This window comes from Leptodactylus fuscus, chromosome 1, assembly GCF_031893055.1.
Source record: "Leptodactylus fuscus isolate aLepFus1 chromosome 1, aLepFus1.hap2, whole genome shotgun sequence".
Lineage (NCBI taxonomy): Eukaryota > Metazoa > Chordata > Amphibia > Anura > Leptodactylidae > Leptodactylus > Leptodactylus fuscus.
This window is the reverse complement of record NC_134265.1, coordinates 242,396,265-242,417,076: the sequence shown is the minus strand read 5'-3', so window position 1 is coordinate 242,417,076 and position 20,812 is coordinate 242,396,265. Positions and strand designations below refer to the sequence as shown.

The window sequence follows — 20,812 nt, the reverse complement described above, 5'->3', positions numbered from 1 at the left end:
CATAAATAGACACCAACTCCATAATGGATGCACCAAAAAATACAACTTGCGCCACAAAAAAAATTTCCTCACAACAAAGTAAAAAGGTTATGGCTCTTGAATAGAGATGAGCGAACACTGTTCGGATCAGCCAATCCGAACAGCACGCTCCCATAGAAATTAATGGAAGCACCTGGCACGTACTCTTTGCCGGCGGCTGGTCGCTTAACCCCCCGCGTGCTGGCCGCTTCCATTCATTTCTGTGGGAGCATGCTGTGAGCGTGCTGTTCGGAACGGCTGTTCCGAACAGTGTTCGCTCATCTCTACTATTGAACAGTAGGAATATTAGAGTAGCAAAAAATCACTACCCCATAAAGGCTGAAGCTAGCTGCCGAAGTGCTGGTTAAGTGTCAGTTAATAGATATGTGAAGCTTGTATAAGCTAATGACATATATGCAGATATAATTATATATAATGGCTATAAGACATATACCTATTTTACTATACTTTATTAATTACATGCTGTTTTTTTATCTTAAGGCATCTGCCTTGTCAGTGAAGTCGTGTGATCCAAAGTCCCCATTCCCTAAACATCCCGGTGTTGCACGTTGCTGCGTTCACAAGGGTCTGGAAAGAAAACTTTGTCTGGCTGATTTAAAACAACCTCCAAAGGAGTTTTCGACATATGTGGAACAGTCTAATACAGAAGCGTGTGTTGCCTTTAAGACTGATCCAAAAATGTTTTCCATGAGGCAAGTGAAAATATATTATGACTTTTATATATGTGAAAAGAGGGCTTATAAATACAGTTGGACTTTATACCTAGCATTATTACTTATGTTGAGTCAACTGGAAATATGTTGAATTTGTTTTTTTTATTACAGAGGCCAATACTTATCTTAATATGCTTTCAGACACGTTTCCTGATTCTTTACACATTTTCTTCAACTTTCTTTTAATAAAGTTCCCTTATTTTATTTTATACAATCTTTTCATAGAGTTTTGCATAACAGTCATATAAAAATGTCTTACAAATCTAAGTAAAATATCCAAGTTTTTAGAGGAACACAATATGATCTATTAGGAGAAAAAGACTTCAGAAAAACTAGGGATTATATATAATGACATGTTCTGTTAAGATTCTATTAAAAAAGATCAATTTAGTGGTTCCAATAGATTTCAAGTAAAGGTCAGTTAAACCTTGAGGTTAACTTTATAACGGGGCAAAGCCGCCATTTTGGATTCAACTTTACTTTTTTTCAGTGGGAAGGGGGTCATGTGACACATCAAACACATGGAGAATTACAAAAGAAAAACAATGGTGTGCTCATTTTTAATGTAGCTTTATTTATTATCCAGTTATGGACACATTTGTGACATGGAGCAATGACAGTAACCAACTAATGGTAAGTTCATACAGGATTTTTTGGTCCGGAACCTGAGGCCGAGGCCACCTCAGGTTCCAAACCAAAATACAGGTAGCTGCGACTGGATGCCAGTTCAGTGCACCGGCATCCGGTCGCGCACTCCCCTCCGGATTAGGCCGAAATGAATGGGCCTTGTCGGGAGGGAGTGGCTTCAGGCGGATGTCGCGAGGCGAATCTGCCTGAAAAAATGAGCATGTCGCTTCTTTTTTTCCAGGAGCTGGAACAAACAGCCCCCGGGAAAAAAGAACTTTTTTGGTCAGGATTTTGAGGCGGACACGGTCTCAAAATCCTGACCAAAAAACCCAGTGTGAACTTACCCTAAAGGATGTGCTCAAAGTGCTGCCCATTGTGTTCAATTGTCAATGCGATTCTCTTCTCCCACTCTTAACACACCGAGAGCAATACCGCAGAAGAAAGGCCTCCTGTATTCGTTGTTTGAGTTGCCCCACATCCTGGATCTTCATGGAGTACATCATAGCCTTCAAATGGCCCCAGAGATAGAAGTCCAAGGTAGTGAGATCCGGAGACCATGGGTGTATCCATATTTGGGTGGATCCATGATTATGGCCCACTCTGTAGAAAGGGCGTGCTGTGCTACATGAGGTGCAGACCATACAAGAAAGCTAATGAACTGGATGTTTGTCCTAGGTACATGTGTCTCTCATGGGTTATGTATTAGGATATTTTTCTGCTCTATTGAGGCACAGAGTTGTTTCTTTTCATGTATATTAGTAAAAATGAATAAAAAATGCAACACTAATTACAATTTTCTGTGTTACTTTTGTAGTTATATTTACTTTATGAAGTGGAATTAACTATGTAATTGGGTTGAAATCAGTCTGAATAAATCCCTCTTTGTGAGCTCTTTTGGATTATCATATAACATCTATAAAATGTCCAAATGAACATCTCTATTAAAGCAAATGTTTCATCAATCACTTTGATTGTTGAGATGCCAAAGTACAGCAGAAAATTCTGACCGGTCACCAATTTCTTCTTCTTTCCAGATTTTTATATGATTATTCCAGCAATTACGCCCAAACTCCTCTTCCTGTTATCATCAATTCCACAGAAAACTACCTGAGCATGGTAAAGGATTGCTGCACATCAGAAAAATCTACAGCATGTTTTCTAAGGAAGGTGAGCTTCCTATTTTATCAAAAAATTGCATTTCTATTTCTAAAATATATTAAAATTATTATAATATTATTAAATTATTTTCATTAAAATTGTTACATGTAAAACAGACAACACAGGGCTATAGAGTACCGTAATATTAGCTGCGTTATTAAAACACGTAGAAAAAACACAAACTGGATAACCAAGGAGGTGTTTATTGTATAAAAAAAAGTCTTTGTATTTATAAGAATGAGAACATAAGAAGTGCTGGCTAATAGAAATCTTAGAATTTAGGTAATATATAGAACTTACATTCACTAGTAGATCCTACATGAGTATATTGAAACATTTGCATTTTGTCATTTTTGGACCAGGTAGATACTGCATTTGTTTGGGGTTTTTTTGGAGGTTTTTTTTGTGTGTCCCATTTAACTTTATTAATGTCAATTGTAATATGAAATATAATAGTGTTCAAATTAAGATGCAAACGCTTTAAAATTTTGGTCAAAACCTTTTTGCAAAGTGTTTGTTTCCTTTAGGGACATGTACCTTATAGCATGAATTGATCTGTAAGGCCCAGCCCACATCTGCGTTCGGTATTCCAGTATGTGTTTTTCACGTGGTGTCCGCACGAATCATGCGGAGAGAAAAGTACTAGAAGCAGTTGACACCACGTGGAAAACACACAGACCCCATTATAGTCTATGGTGTCCATGTGGTTTCATTGCTCACCACTTTTTAATGCGTTCAATATTCCGTTCAGAGGGGTCCTCAAGCAGACTTCCCGGATGCAATACCACACCCAGCCACCGGGCCTAAGATTACATTTTATTATCGTTTGGAAATCTAAAACTTTCATATGGATAGGAAGTCTGTGACAGCTCTACACATGAATAGTATATTAAGTGCCCCAAATTTAAGACAATACAGATATGTATTCGATACAGATGTATGCTTTATTACCTGCCTTCTTGGCTGGACATGCCCTGATATGTGTATCACAACAGAAGTTAAGCTGCTTTTCTAAACACAACATGGTTTTGAGGCTGATATTCTAACTATTTGTTAGGGAATAGCCAGATGATAATTCCCCAGAAGCTGCTGGTGAACCCTGGAGGGAGGGGCACAAGGGACAGTGAGCCCTAAACTGAAGCCCCCCGCTTTCCCTTCCTATTGCCAGACCCTATCCTAGGTGATAGGCGACAACCACGAGGACAATCCCTCCCTGAATACGTGAAACACAAAACGCAGACAAGACGTACAACAACAAAGGGAGGTCAGGTAGCCAGGGTTCGGTAACAAGAGAGCGATGCAGTGCCAAAACGGAGTCAAGAGAATAGTCAGTAGGAAAGCCAGAGGTCAAGGATAAGCATACAAGTAAATAACAGCAAGCGATACCAGAAAGCAAGGGCAATAACTGGCACCAGTGTGACTGTGAGCCAAGACTAACTAGGGAAGGAAGAACCCGCCCAGAACCTGACAGGAAGAAAAGCTGTCAATCACAGGCAAGACAGATTAACCACTTAATGAACAGAGGCAACCTTGGCAGAAGACGGGTGTGGTGCAAATCCAATTAAGGACTAGAGCCGTGTTCACACAGTGCAACTAAAAACCTTAAGCAGATTGTCAAACTGCACACGCCTCCGGCGCCGCAGCATGCGAGCAGAGGGTGGCGCAGAGGCCCGAACAGGCAGAGATGTTACACTATTCTTTCTTTCTATATATGACCATCCAAGGCTTATGTTAACATGTCGTGATTAAAGATGAGCGAGTACTGTTCGGATCAGCCGATCCGAACAGCACGCTCCATAGAAATGAATGGATGTACCTGGTACTTCCGCTTTGACGTCGGCCGGCCGCTTAACCCCCCGCGTGCCGGCTATGTCCATTCATTTCTATGCGAGCGTGCTGTTCGGATCGGCTGATCCGAACAGTACTCGCTCATCTCTATTCGTGATATTGGTTGGAATTGGTTTATGGACAAATCTTTAACCAAACTGGAGCTCAGTTGAGTGTGGACATAGAGTCAGTGTTAGATAAAAATGGATCAGTCTCTGTGCATGTGTTTTTGTATAGTATGCCATGCATTTTCATCTGTTTTTAACAACCATTTTCTGCATCCATAGAACTGATCCTTTAAATGTGATGTGAACAGTTTACTTTTTTCGAAAACTTGCTTTACTGCGCCATTCATTCATTCTGACTTAAAAAAGAAGCATAAGAGCCAACATATTTTATTTCTTTTAATTTCTTTAATACATTTCTTAATTTAATTAAATTGTCATTATTTCCGACTTTTTGTTTGTTTGTTTTTTCAGAGACTTCAGAGGCAGCCACTGCATTTACTTACTGTAATGTCCAACAGGCTGTGTTCTCGCTATGCTTCTTATGGGGAAGATAAATTGAAATTCAGGTAAAAATTGTCAACAAAAGAGATCATAAATAATCGTCAATGTTTACAAATATATTCCAATGATAAGTTCCCACTGGTGGAACCACATCCTCCGTCCCCAATCCCAGGTCTCTACATAGTGATCCTCTGTTCCTTAAGGTATGTTCACATTGACTTTTTTGCAGGCGGATTTTAATGCGGAATCCGCCTCAAAATCCACCTCCAAAAATTCCTCCCATTCATTTCATAGTTTTTTTCCACTAGCGTTTTTTTTTTCAGCTAGCAGGAAAAAGAAGCGACATGCCCTATCTTCACATGGATTCCGCTGCGGAGTCAGCCACAGCGTCTGCAGCTTGAGACTCACTCCTGCTTAGGCCCAATCATCTGGGCCTAATCAGGAGCGGGATGCCACAACAGAATGCCGATGCACTGCACCAGCATCCCGTCGCAGCTAGCCACACAAAAAAGCCGGCGGCAGAAAAAGTGATCCTTTTCACTTTTCGCTGTGTGAACTTACACTTAGTTTTCTATTCTTCTTGTCAAGAAAGATCAGAGCCGCTGCAGTAGTATGGTAGTTTAACTGAGAAGATGACTCCTTTTTGGGAAAAAGGGAGTATATTGTCAGCTGCCAAAGGGGTACCTACCCCAACAGCACAGATGAGCAGCACCACTAAAGGGGACTTATGGAGGCAAAATGTAGAAACCTGGTAAATTACCTGAAAATAGCAATTGACAGCCTTTAAAGGGATCATATCATTCAGATCAAATTTTTTGTCCTTAACACGTAGGAGTAGCCTTAAGAAAGGCTATTCTTCTCCTACCGTTAGATGTCTTCTCTGCGCTGCCATTACATAGAAATTCCAGTTTTTTCCGGTATGCAAATGAATTCTCTCGCAACATTGGGGGCTCCAGCGCTCAAACAGCACGGGGAGTGTCTCCAATGCTGCAAGAGAACTCTCCAGCGCCGCCTCCATCTTCTTCAGGAACGTCCTCTTCACGCCTCTTCTTCTGGCGCAGGTGGTGAAAGAGTAGGCCTCGGTGACTGCGCATGTCCACAGGCCACAAGAAAATGGCCACTTACTTACTTACTGTGTCTGCCCGAGGCCTACAAGAAGAATAGCTTTTCTTAAGGCTATTCCTACGTGTTAGGGACATTCGATCTGAATGATAGGATCCCTTTAAAGGACTTTTGATATAAAAATTATTTGTAGCATAATCCATTTGAAATAAAATATTTACTGAAGCCCTCTAATCTGCAATTTATACCTTATCTTGGGGTTAGGAGATATGCTTCCAAGACTGAAATAACATTTTCATTTGTATTTATGAATTTAAAGAATTTAATGGTAAGTGTATAAATCCTTATGCAGAAAGCTCTGTAGAATTAAACAGATTTAATAACATACTATATATCTCCAGAGCAGGCTGTATATTGGATTTTGGCATTTTGATATGTACACCCTGACCTTTAATTTGTAACTAAACTTTGATATATAAATATACTTTTTTTTCAGAACTCTGTCATTCAGGTAATGATAATCTTTGCAATATAAGAAAAGTGCAAGTTTCTACACTTATTTGCCTCTTTCTATCACCAATCAAATCTGTACATAGACAATGGAGAGGGAAGAAGGGAGATAACCTGGGTTATCATGAATTACTATCCAGCCTTATTCTGAAAGAAATTACTCATTTAATGCCGTACATGGCCCCACATCTCCGTCTTTCTCTTTCTCAGCCCACTCCACAGTCATATACACAGGCACTTTTATTTCGTGAAGAACATTGCAAAGTTTGTTCCTTTCACCTTCAAGTATTCATGAAAAAATCAATACATGTTTACTTATTCTTTATTAAGCTTTGAAACCCCCTTTAAAATCCTCCATACAGAATTGTTAAAAAATACCAGTTAATTTAAAACATCACATAAAGCACAAAATCATTATAATATATTTGCATAAATGAATACATTCTGGAAATGGCAGTATTTACGTCCAAATATAAAGAAATGTATCCAGATTATGTGAATACTTTATGGAAAGAGAAGGAATATTAGTCTGTTAATAAAAGGAGCAGTGCTGGCATTTTTATTTAAAAAACTCAAATCTATTGTATAAACTGAAAAAAATTTTATCGATTTCACTTTAACTACTTCAGTACCAGGCCAATTTCTGGTCCAGGACCAGAGACATTTTAACTCATTTCTGCGGCTTTTTTCGGTGACACATAGGGCTTTATTTTTATGTTGTTTTTATTTTTGCATTTGTTTTAATTTTTTTTTTTAGATCCGTGAAGATATAAACAAAATAGGAGGGAAATCCATTCCTGTCTGTTTTTCACTTTCATTTTTTTATTTAATAACAAAGTTCTACTAAAAAACTTTCTAAAATAATTTTTCCTCTCTGTTATGATAATTTTTATTTTGTATGGTGTCGTCAAGGGTGGGGCTATAATCTTTAATAACGGCGTTTCTATGTCGTATTATTTTATTTATTTTTTACATTTTATTATTAACTTTTTTTATTTTTATTTTTACATTCTGTCCCAATGATGTCATAATAGACCTTTGGGGACAGCTGATGGCTTTTTTTTCTTAGGGGAGGCTGATATCCCCCTGCAACTGGGGCTGGTAAATTTAGCCCCAGTTGCAGGAGGAATACAGCCTCCTTCACGTTAGTATAAGGGAGCCTTCACACAGAGTTTTGCTCATTCTGAACATAAACATAATTCTGACCATAAACTCGTTCAGAGTGAGCGGCATAAAAAACAGATCCCATTGATTTCTATGGGTGCTGGCATATGCGTGCTACCCATTGAAATCAATGAAAGGCTTTTTTACATATTGCTTTCAATGTGATACGCGTGTATGCCGGCACCCATTGAAGTCAATGGGATCTGTTTTTTATGTCACTCACTCTGAACGAGTTTACGTTCAGAATGAGCTAGCGTAAACTCCGTGTGAAGGCTCCCTAAGACTAACAGAGCTGATCTGAGTCCTATAGGACCCAGGAGCTCTTACATGAGTACATACTCTAACAGGCTGATGCCAGTGGATCACGTGACCATCGGAGTCAGAGGAGAGTTGCAACATGGCAGCACCCGTAGCGCTGTATACAGCGCTCATCAAGCACTCAATACACAGCAATCGAGACGGCAGATATGGTAATAAACCCTCCCTGCCTTCTCTCTGGAAGCTCCGGCTGAAGTTACAGCTGGCTCCCCATTCCAGCAACTGCACAATTTCAGGTACCCAGAACAGGAGGATTGGACTACATAACACTGTACTTCTGCGTTTTTGGACTTTGCCTCATAAACTCCTTTTTTTTTATCTCACCCTACATGGATTGAGGTCAGGCGATTGGGCTTACCACTCCAATACCTCAATCCTTTTTGTCTGTAACCAAGATATTGTTCACTTATTTGTGTGTTTTGTGACATTGTTGTGTTGAAACACCCATTTCAAGGGCATTTCTTCCTCACCATAGGGCAATATTATCTCCTCAAGTATGTTGGTATATTCAAACTGATTCCTGATCCATTTTATACAATGGCTCAACCTCATGGTATAAGAAACATCTCCCCATATCATGATTTTTACAACACCATACTTTACAGACTTCAGTGTACTGTGTCTTGAGCTCATTGCTCAGAGGTTGTCTGAAATTCTATCTGTATCCACTAGGAAGTTCTTGCTTGTAACTTGGTGTCACTTACTGTATGTGACTGCAGCAGTACTCACTGGGAGTACTTCACTTCAGATCTTCTTTGATCTTTCTAAATGTGATCATTGGTTGATCCTTTGCCATTTTAGCTATTCTTCGATCTATTCGAATAGTAGTTCCCCATTTACTTCCGCATCCTTCAGGTTTTGGTTAACATTTCAAAGCATCTGAGATAATTTTAGCTGACCATCCTATAATTTGATTCACTTCTCTATATATTTGTCCCTCTTCAAACAACCTTTAAATAAAAGTGGATTTTTCATGAGAACAATATCTGGAACAACCCATTTTCCCCAGTATTTTAGTAGGCAATGCTCTGCAATCTACACAAACAACATTTGCTGTCCTCTTATCTGACTTCACCAATTGACCTATCCATTAAAATTACAGATCACAAACACCCAGACAGCATGGATCTTGGTATTGCTTACATGCCGCGAGCCTCACAGCTCACTCACTGTACAAACTGTAATGGCGAGAGTAGATAACCCCTTTATTTACTTACTATTATTATTTTAAATAAGCCTTTTAACGCTTAGGGAGCCTTCACACGATGTAACGCTGCGCTCATTCTGATCGTAAAAACACGATCAGAATGAGCACGTAAAAAGCAGCTCCCATTGACCTGAATGGGAGCCAGCATACGTGCCCTCCCCATTGAAATCAGTGGGAGGCTTTTTTCCCTATGCTTTCAATATATTACGTGCGTAATATATTGAAAGCATAGGGAAAAAAGCCTCTCATTGATTTCAATGGGGAGCACACATATGCATTGATTTCAGTGGGAGCTGCTTTTTACACGCTCATTCTGAACGTGTTTTTACGATCAGAATGAGCGCATCGTTACATTGTGTGAAGGCTCCCTTACACATACCAGAATGTACACACACCATATCACATGTTCAAGTCCCCTAGGAAAAAAAACTAAAAATTTAAATGACCTCCCCCCCTTTCCTTGATCACATAAGAGATTAAAGCTAGCATAGTGTTATTACCGCACAGTACAGGTCGTAATAACAAAACACATAAGAAAATGTCAGTAGTGCGTTTGTTTTTTTTTCAATTACGCCTCATTGTGAATTTTTTTTCCCGCTTCCCAGTACATTGTACAGAATAATAAATGGTACAATTTTGAAGTAGGACTTGTCATGCATCAAGCCCTCATTATGACTACATAAATGGAAAAACGATAGTTATGGCTTTAAAAATGTCATGTAAGAGTTAATGACTGATTCAGATACTCAGATTGAGAGGTCTCTGCATTTTTGTCCGAAATATCACTTCTACCAAAAACACTGATTTATCAGGCTAATGATTTTGGCCTGATTTTTTTTTTTAACACTACTGCATGTTCACCCCTATTTCTTCTATGTCAACACTTACCCGAACCATAAAAAATGTATTTATTTTAAATGGCTGAGAACCCTCTGTACTATTGGTGTACGCATACTGCTCTGTTCTACTCCAGTAATATTCTGTAAATATATAATAATATAGTAATACGCTGAATATATTTTTTTTTTTGTTAACTTTTCTCCAGTGCTGCAGTAATGTTTGGTCAAAAGGTTCCTTCTGCTGACTTTAAGGATGTGATGACACTCGCAGAGCAAGGAACCCAAATGCTCGCTAATAGCTGTGGATTCTTTACAGATAAGAACATTGAAAATGAGGTATAGTATATACAGTATGTAGAGAGATATAATGTATGGCACATCATGTGAGATATCATTTTATGCAACAGCAGAATATACATGCCATTTGACATTCACTTGAAAGTACTGAGTATATAACAAGTGTGTATTTTAAGCACTGATAAGGTCATGTTGCTCTTTACAACTCAATTGTAGAATATTATTATATTTTCTAAAGTGTTTGATAGACACTTGTAACTATTTGCTTCAGATTATTACAAAATGAACCAGAATAAAATGTTGTATTACTCTATCCCAATACACAGTATTGTCATCTTGCTGCAAATAATAGGAGAAAAATAAATGTAATAGAAATCAATCAATCAATCAATCAATAAATAGATAAACAATCCTTTTCACTAAATAATAAAAACTCTCTTTTATTGATGTGCATTAAAATAACTGGTCCTAGTAAAAGTGATGAAAAATACAAAACGCCCTCCTAGTGGAAAATATACATACCACACCCTTCAGTCACAGCCTTACTCAATTTGCCACCTCTAGGGCGCCTGCATATTAAACACTCCACTGTGTGTAACACCTACAGTACAGACCAAAAGTTTGGACACACCTTCTCATTCAAAAAGTTTTCTGTATTTTCATGACAATGAAAATTGTAGATTCAAACTGAAGGCATAAAAACTATGAATTAACACATGTGGAATTATATACTTAACAAAAAAGTGTGAAACAACTGAAAATATGTCTTATATGCTAGGTTCTTCAAAGTAGCCACCTTTTGCTTTGATTACTGCTTTGCACAGTCTTGGCATTCTCTTGATGAGCTTCAAGAGGTAGTCTCCGGAAATGGTCTTCCAACAGTCTTGAAGGAGTTCCCAGAGATGCTTAGCACTTGTTGGCCCTTTTGCCTTCACTCTGCGGTCCAGCTCACCCCAAAAAATCTCGATTGGGTTCAGGTCTGGTGACTATGGAGGCCAGGTCATCTAGTGTAGCACCCCATGACTCTCCTTCTTGGTCAAATAACCCTTACACAGCCCGGAGGTGTGTTTGGGGTCATTGTCCTGTTAAAAAATAAATGATGGTCCAACTAAACGCAAACCATATGGACTAGCATGCCGCTGCAAGATGCTGTGGTAGCCATGCTGGTTCAGTATAAATCCTCAACAGTGTCACCAGCAAAGCACCTTCACATCATCACACCTCCTCCTCCATGCTTCACGGTGGGAACCAGGCATCCATTCATTCACCTTTTCCCAATTTCCCAATTTTTCGGATTGACCTTCATTTCTTAAAGTAATGATGGCCACTCATTTTTCTTTACTTAGAATTTGTATTATGGCAAGCAAAAAGCAGCTAACACTATTCAGTAGGACTATCAGCTGTGTATCCACCTGACTTCTGCACAACACAACTGTTGATCTCAACCCCATTTATAAGGCAAGAAATCCCACTTATTAAACCTGACAGGGAACACCTGTGAAGTGAAAACCATTTCCGGTGACTACCTCTTGAAACTCATCAAGAGAATGCCAAGACTGTGCAAAGCAGTAATCAAAGCAAAAGGTGGCTACTTTGAAGAACCGAGAATATAAGACATATTTTCAGTTGTTTCACACTTTTTTGTTAAGTATATAATTCCACATGTGTTAATTCATAGTTTTGATGCCTTCAGTGTGAATCTACAATTTTCATAGTCTTGAAAATACAGAAAACTCTTTGAATGAGAAGGTGTGTCCAAACCTTTGGTCTGTACTGCATGTGCTCTATAGTATATTGCTAGGTTCACACTCATAAGGTATTAAAAAGGATACCCGCCACCCAAAAATTCACAGGAGAGAGTAGGATCTATTTAGTAACAAATCCCTACCTCTATTGCAAGTGGGATAATAACCGATGTATGATTCTATTGCGCACAGCTGACTTGCTGCATATATCTCAGACTTATAAATGTATCAGTCTGAATAGTACAAATAGAAAATATTTAACTACAATATATTAAGCCATATCGTCATCTGTTTGTTATAGGATGAAGCTTGGTAATTAATGTGGCCAAATATTGTTGTCTAGTATGAGGATCTATTTGCAAGTTCCAACATACATCTAGCAGTAAAAGAAGTGCACAGACACTAGATAGGCTAATTAGAGTAAATAACTCTCCCTCTCTACGCATTTCACCCCCGTTGCAGGGGGGTCCTCAGGAAATTCAATAAGTTGATATATCGGCAGCTTGAATATGCCAAGAGATCTCAAAGACAATTATTCCTAGGTCTACCAAAAGCCCTAGGTGAATGGGTAATGTGTAGGTAATTGGTAATGGGTAATAGAAAGACAGTAACTCATGTCTCCACTCTGATAAAGCAGACTTATAAACATGCGTGCCATCGATCAACCATATACCATATACTGTTCCCCATATGTGAGTGATTGAGCAGATACATCATTGCGGCTGATGATATGATTACTGCACACATTGGCTCCGCCCTCAGTACGAGCAATATCTAAAGTCTTACCAATTGCGCAGATCCATCATTGCAAATAATAGTGTATTCACTACACGCATATTATTAGAACCCCCAACAACATAAATCGTAAGCAACAATAAAGTGTTGACACAATTGATAATGATTCGCATCATGTCCGTCACTGTTAATCCCTATATATAGAATCTACCGATCTACCGATAACACTACATAACAAAAAAAACTTTTTGTGGATATCTTGGTATACAATAATCGATCTTAGTCAATTTGAGCATGCTGATTTCAAATATGCAAACCGCTTTTCTGTATCACCCTCCATTCTTGAAATATAAGATAAGATAAGATAATCCTTTAATAGTCCCACAGTGGGGAAATTTCAGTATGTTTCAGCTGCATAGTAATACAGATACAGGATAATACACAGTAAATATTTCAGAAGTAGTAGACACACATATGCTGAGAAAGATATACTAGGAGTCCATAGCAGCTTAGGAACAGAGAAGAAAGAAGGAGGACATTCATAATCATTAGTTCTCTGTGCGGAGTGATCTTCGCTTGGTCTGATGTAGATTATACAGCCTGGTCGCGGTTGGAAGGAAGGACTTGCGATAGCGCTCCTTCTCACACTTGGGGTGAAGCAGACGGTCACTTACACTGCTGCCAAGTCCCATCAGGGTCCCATACATGGGGTGGGATTTGTTCTCCCGCATGGAGGTCACCACAGACAGTATCCTTCTGTCACCCACCACCTGTACTGGGTCCAAGGGGCTCCCCAGGACAGAGCTGGCCCTCCTGATCAGCCTGTCAAGCCTATTTCTGTCCCTGGTTGATATACTGCTCCCCCAGCAGGCTACACCGAAAAAGATGGCTGAGGCAACCACAGAGTTGAAGAAGGCCCTAAGAAGTGTCCCCTGGACTCCGAAGGCCCTCAGCCTCCTGAGCAGGTAGAGCCTGCTGTAGCCCTTTCTGTGCAGCGCCTCCAGGTGATCAGCCCAGTCTAGTTTATTATTGAGGAGCACACCCAGATACTTATAGGTCCTGACTATCTCAATGCATGTCCCCTGGATATCCACAATCTTAAATTTTATATTTCAATTAATTACTTCAAAACATAAGAAATGTAATTTTTGCACAAAAACTTGTATTTTAAAAGTTATTGCTACATGAATTTTAAACATAAAGATGAACGTGGCTATAGCTACTGAAATTATATATAACATACATAATTATTAGAGATGAGTGAACAGTAAAATATTCGATATTCGTTTTGAATAGCCCCTCAATATTCGACTATTTGAACGAATATCGAACCCCATTATAGTCTATGCTTGTTTCAGGGGATCTCACTCTTCGACTCAGGAGAGTCACCAAGTCCACTATGACACCCCAGGAAATGATGCCAACACCCTGGAATGCAACTGGGACAGCAGGGGAAGCATGCCTGGGGGCATCTAACAAGCCCAAGTCACTGTATTATGTCGGGATCCCTGTCAGCTTGTGATATGCGGTAGCTGATTTTTCCCATAGGAATGCATTGACCAGCGTTGATTGGTTGAATGCCATACAGAGTACAGCATTCGACCAATCAACGCTGGTTCTGCCGGAGGCTCGTCTGTGAAGAAGCGGAGTCTAAGATCGGACCAAAAGGGGGAGACTGCTGTGGACCGATCTTAGACTCCACCTCCTCTGGCAGAACCAGCGTTGATTGGCCGAATGCTGTACTCTGTATGGCATTTGGCCAATCAACGCTGGTCAGTGCATTCCGATGCTGAGATGTAGCAGAGCTGGCCATGCGCTCAGTCGGCTACACTGGAGATGCAGCCGAGCTGAGCGCACGGCCAGCACTGCTACACTGGAGATGAAGCAGAGCTGGCCGTGCGCTCAGTTCGGCTACTCCAGAGATGCAGCCAAGCTGAGTACACGGCCGGCACTGCTACACCAGAGATGAAGCAGAGCTGGCCGTGCGCTCAGCTCAGCTACTCCGGAGATGCAGCCGAGCTGAGCGCACGGCCAGCACTGCTACACCAGAGATGAAACAGAGCTGGCCGTGCACTCAGAGATGTAGCAGAGCTGAGTGTGCAGCAGGGTTCAGCACACACTCAGCTCTGCTACATCTGAGATGCAGCAGAGCTGAGTGTGCAGCAGGGCTGAGTGTGCAGCAGGACTCAGCACACACTCAGCTCTGCTACATCTCGGGTGTAGCAGTGCTGGCCGTGCGCTCACCTCAGCTGCATCTCCGGAGTAGCCGAGATGAGTGCACGGCCAGCTCTGCTTCATCTCCAGTGATCCCTAGCTAACCCTGCCAGTACATTTATCCCTGTCTCACAGTCACATAGTTCACAGTCTCAAATTAACCGAATGTTAAATCCACCATTCGTATAAACTGGAGGTCACCTGATTTAGCCAGCCAATTACTTTTTTCTGATTTTTTTCAATGCCTCCGTTGTCATAGTTCCAGTCCCACCTCCCCTGCGCAGTTATTGGTGCAAAAAAAGTGCCAGGGAAGGTGGGAGGGGATACAAATTTTTAGTGCGTTTGCCTCGTGGTATTCGATTGGAATCGAATACCTCGAATGGCCTGATATTCGATCAAATATCTATTCGATCAAACAGTGTTTGCTCATCTCTAATAATTATATGATAAACAAAAATTCTATTTGAAGTCTAATATCTGTAAAATATGTGCAAAAATTCATTAAACATGTTCATGGTTTAAATTTCTTGGCTGTGGACTTCCACTTATACTGATGAGCATGTATGGATTAGCCTTTCTAAAGGCTATGCAAGGATGAGATTAGTTAAAAATGACTTTTGCCAATGATATAATGCACTATTCTTTTATATATGTATATCCTACTAATATTATAAATGTGAACGTTTTTGTGTTTGGATGTTTGGTCCTCAATCAGGCCAAAACGGTTGAATGGATTTGGCTGACATTTGCCACATACATAGATTGTGACCTGGAATGAAACATAGGCTACAGTTAAATGCCCAGAGTCCACCGAACTTATGTTCAGGCTAGGCTAAAGGACCCAAGATGACATCATCACAGGTCCTTCAGTCGTTCTCGGCTAGGCTCGCGCTATTGTATGGGCAGAGCTATATCGGCTATATTGGGGCACACCTGGGTATACTGCACATATAAAGAGATGTAGCAGAGCCGAGAAGCGGGCAACAATTGCATGAGTATAAGCGTGTCGTTGCCAACAACAACACGTGGACGAAGTCGCGGGCAGATGCTAGTATATATATCAAAATAAAAACATTTATTTGACAATATCTTAACAATTTGACCTGATAGAGCAAAACGGTTTTCAGATTTGAAATCAGCATAAAAAAAATGCTTAAGAAACACTTAATGAATTTTAAGATATCCACAACGTGTTTTTCAGTGTAATCAAACCCCAAACCAATTCGTAATAACTACAGAGAATAAGTAATAGAAAATTTCAAGAAAGATTTGTCGCAAAACATATATTCTCATTTTCAACAGCTAACAAACCAGGGCAAAAAGAACCACTTACAAAGGAGGGTAACCCCTTCCTAATCTATTCCCTCTCTTAAGGAAGAGAGAGTTTTTATTAGCCATTCATTCTAGTGAGTTGTTGGTTCAGATCTGCGTGTATTCTGTTCGGGGAGTCTGCTTGGGGACCCCCCAAATGAAATACCGAATGCATTGACAAACAGTGAGCAATGAATTCATAAGAAACAGTAATCACTAGAGATGAGCAAACACTAAAATGTTCGGGGTTCGAAATCCGATTCGAACAGCCGCACACTGTTTGGCTGTTCGAACGGGTTTCGAACCCCATTATAGTCTATGGGGGGAAATGCTCGTTTCAGGGGTACGCAACATTCAATCAAATTCTACTTACCAAGTCCATGAGTGAGGGTCGGGCTGGATTCTTCTCCCTGCGCAGCGTCCCCGCGTCCTCTTCCGGCCTTGAATTCACTCTGCTAGCGGACATGCGCAGTCGGCTCTGCCCAGGCCCGATGCCTGGCAGAGTGAATTCAGAGCCGGAAGAGGACACGGGAACGCTGCGCAGGGAGAAGACTTCTAAAGGTAAGAGAAGAACCAGCGTTGATTGGCAATATATAGCATTCTGACAATCAACGCTGGTTCTGCATCGAATCTTAACTTCGAACAGCTAGTAGTACTCAACTAAGTACGAGTATTTTGAATACCGTAGTATTCAATCGAACACCTACTCGATCGAGTACTACTCGCTCATCTCTAATAATCACAAAAATTAAAATGTAATGATGAAAATAAATATGATATAAACATTGGTGGCAAATCACAAATATATAGAAAAAAATATTAATGATAATATGATCCATATCACTGATTACAATTAAAAGGTAAATAAGTGAAGACATTCATGATATAAAAATTACTTCTCTCTCTCTCTCTCTCTCTCTCTCTCTCTCTCTCTCTCTCTCTCTCTCTCTCAATACATGTTAATAGGAATCCTTTAAAAAGTTAGAAAGGTCCTTAACCTTTTAGAGTGAAAAATCAAGTAATATATAACTAAATCAAATAGTACAAAGAAAAAATGTTAAAAAAATCAAATAAAATTCCCTTACAAAGTATTTTATTATTTTAAAAAATTACATATAATTGCTATGTAATTGATTCCTATAAAAATGTCTCATACAATACATAGTCACATACAGCTATACTGATGAACCAATAAAAAAAGTTATCACTGATGTAACACAGAAGTAAAGGTATTTCTATTGGTTCTAAAAGCTATTAGGTATGTCATTGAGGGGTTAAAATGCTATAGCATACTTCCAATTATAAACAATGTTTCATAAATATATAGTGCAATTGAATGTAAGAATCGTAACATATCTTATTAGAATATCATAAGCAGTTCTGCTGCACCTTATCTTCAATCTGACCACTTGTTTAGATTAATTTGTTTCTATATTCAGTATCACATATAAAGACCTATGGTGTTTGGGAGAAGTGGAGTAAGTTTCTGCTGGCTGGCTAGTTAATTGATTTATTACCTCATTCTGTGCCCTAAGACCCTCTTATCTACAACCTAGCAATGTTAAAAGAGTTAAAAATAACAGAGTGTAAAAGCTGCAATTATTTAAGTGTCTCTTCTTACCCCTTCCCCTCTTCTTAGACTAATATGTGAAAGGTAGCTTTGCCGAAAAAGTGGAGAAGAAATTATTTCTTTAATAAGATATAACTAGAGTTGAGCCAATCTTGACTTTTCAGGATCGATTTTAAAATCCAATTTCCGATCATTTTTCATTCGAACCCGATCTCGATCCCAATTCCGATCCCAATGCAAGTCAATGGGATTTTTTTATTAATCGGAGATTGGATTTTAAAAGCAATCCTACCCCCTGGTGTCCACTTACCTCCAGAGATGGCTGGTCCTGTGCCCCGTGCCTTTATTCTTCGCCTCGCTGCTGCTCCACGCTGCTTTTCTTCCTTGGCTGCCCCCTCCCTGCCAGGTTAGGAGAGTGTGGGCGGGTTAGGAGAGTGTGGGCAGGTACTGGGAGGGGAGACATCACGTCTCCCCGCCCTGTACCCGCCCACACTCTAAGCCACAAGCCCTGCCTACCTAGCGCTTTAAACACTAACCTGGGAGGCGGGGCAGCGAGGCAAGAAGAAGGAGGGCACCGGAGCAGCCATCTCTAGAGGTAAGTAGCTGCTAAAAATTTAGTTTAGTCTTCCATTCGAATGAATGGAGGCAGCCGGCGTGCAGGGGGTTAAGGCTGTGTGTCGGCTGCTTCCATTCATTCCTATGGAACTGCAGCGGAGCCTTCACACTGAATATACAGCGTATACTCAGTGTGAAGGCTAAGCAATGCATTGTGGGAAAAATCACCGATCTCGATCCCACATAAAAAGATCGTGTTCGGAATTCCAATGGCGATTGTGAAATTTTCTCGATCGCCGATCGGAATCCGATCTTTTCCGAACACGATCGCTCAACCCTAGATATAATACAAAATTTAATGTACTATTTTTTTTTATGAAAAGTTGTTCATAAGTGGAAGTATGCTTTAAGGCGCCTGTTCTATGTGCTAATTATATTTACTTAATGCATAAATTAAAGATATACAATAAAAAGGTGACATTTTCAAGAGGGTTTTTATTTTTTTAAATTATTTTTTTCCTGTGTGTTAGAGGATTAAGGGTCCAAAGAGTGACAGTTTTGGACAGACATATGAATGGACTTTTGTCACTGATAATGCTTTTAACCCCCTAACAGCTATCTGAACACGTTAAACAAGTGTGCCACAAACTTTCCAAAGATGAGAGAGTTGCTGCCTGCTGCAAGAAATCGTCCATAGATGGTCTCCTCTGTTTGTATTCTATGCCAGCTGCTGAACCCATGAAGCTTCCAAAATATCAACTACCAACTAGTGGACAACTGTGCAAGAAAGGCAAAAACAATGAGCTTAAAAAGTGAGTGCTATATAGTAATACAAGTCAGATAGCCGTGTGGTACTTGTACATTTACAAATGTTCCACTGCAGATTTTCTGGAGCAAAGTGTGTGTATGTGTATTCTTAAGCTCAAGCAGGATCAAGGAAAAAATACTTAACACTCCCAGGTCCTCTAGATTTCTGGAATCAGCACCTCTTAGCTTCTGTTTACAGGTCCTGAGTGGCATCTGTCTGTTTGCAAGCCTCAGTGGTAACCTATTGACGAACTGTAGTTAAATGACTGGTCTCAATAGTGATGTACTGTCTGTGAAAAGGTCACCAGAGACCACATGTGGGATTCAAATGTTAGGTAGAATAGGTAGAATGGTATGGTGGGGGGGGGGCTTAATGTGCGCTTTATCCTGGAATTATCCTTAGGATGGGCCATCCATATTACATCTGTGGGGGTCTGACATCAAAACCCCCTCTAGATCAGTTGGTCCGACTAATGTGCTTGAAACCACACTGCTAACCTACCATACGGTGTGTACCGCCGCAGTGCCTAAATTCAACACTACACATAGCATGGCAAGTTAGCAGTGCAGCTATTGGCATGTTACCATTACCAGTTACTGCACCATCCCAGCACAGCTGATATGCAGGGGTTCTGGCTGTCTGACCCCAGCAGATGTAATATTCATGACTTTTTATAAGGATAGACCATCAATATTAAAAAAGTAGAAAAACATTTTCATATTCCCTCTAATCTCTCACATAGTTTAAAGAGGACCTTTCATGGTTTGGGGCACAGGCAGTTCTATACACTGCTGGAAAGCCGACAGTGCGCTGAATTCAGCGCACTGTCGGCTTTCCCGATCTGTGCCCCGGGTAAAGAGCTATCGGTCCCGGTACCGTAGCTCTTCACAGTCAGAAGGGCGTTCCTGACAATCTGTCAGGTATGTCCTTATTCACAGAAGCGCCTATCGCGCTGTACAGAAACGCCCTTCTGACTGTAAAAAGCTACAGTACTGGGACCGATAGCTCTTTACCCGGGGCACAGATCGGAAAAGCCAACACTGCACTGAATTCAGCACACTGTCGGCTTTCCAGCAGTATATAGAACTGCCTGTGCCCCAAACCATGAAAGGTACTCTTTAAGGTCCTTTCCACACAAAATTGGCCCCTATCACTGCTTTATATAGTATAATGGCTACATTATTGCACCCATATAATACAATGGCCACATCACTACCCCCCAAATACAATATAATGGCCCTCATACAGTACAATAACACTCATCACTTCCTCACTGCCCTATACAGTATAATGGCCCCTGTTACTGCCCCTATACAATGTAATGGCCATATCACTGTCCCCATACAATATAATGGCCCCCATCACTGCCCTCATAAATTATAATTGCCCCATCATTGCCATTATACAATACCAGTGCTCCTTGGTTGCACACACCCCTGCCATTAAGACTTGCAATTAGCTGCAGAAGACCAGTCCTTAAATAGACTTCAGCTACGACCTATAAACATAAGTATAGAGATGCTGGTGCTGGGAATAGAGGACATGGGAGAGGTATTTTTTGTTGTTGTCCGTATCTGCAGTACACATATTTTTCTTTAAAAAAT

The 20,812-nt window shown here is 40.3% G+C and overlaps 1 protein-coding gene across 1 annotated transcript in view; it reads left to right on the top strand.

Annotated features, from left to right (window-relative positions):
* GC (GC vitamin D binding protein) overlaps positions 1 to 20,812 on the top strand; it is a 122,810-nt gene that overhangs the window by 61,196 nt on the left and 40,802 nt on the right. Inside the window, exons 4-8 of the mRNA XM_075285249.1 lie at positions 520 to 731; positions 2,414 to 2,546; positions 4,844 to 4,938; positions 10,180 to 10,309; positions 19,016 to 19,212. Of these exons, the coding sequence (XP_075141350.1) occupies positions 520 to 731; positions 2,414 to 2,546; positions 4,844 to 4,938; positions 10,180 to 10,309; positions 19,016 to 19,212 (767 nt within the window). The remainder of the gene's footprint in view (positions 1 to 519; positions 732 to 2,413; positions 2,547 to 4,843; positions 4,939 to 10,179; positions 10,310 to 19,015; positions 19,213 to 20,812) is intronic.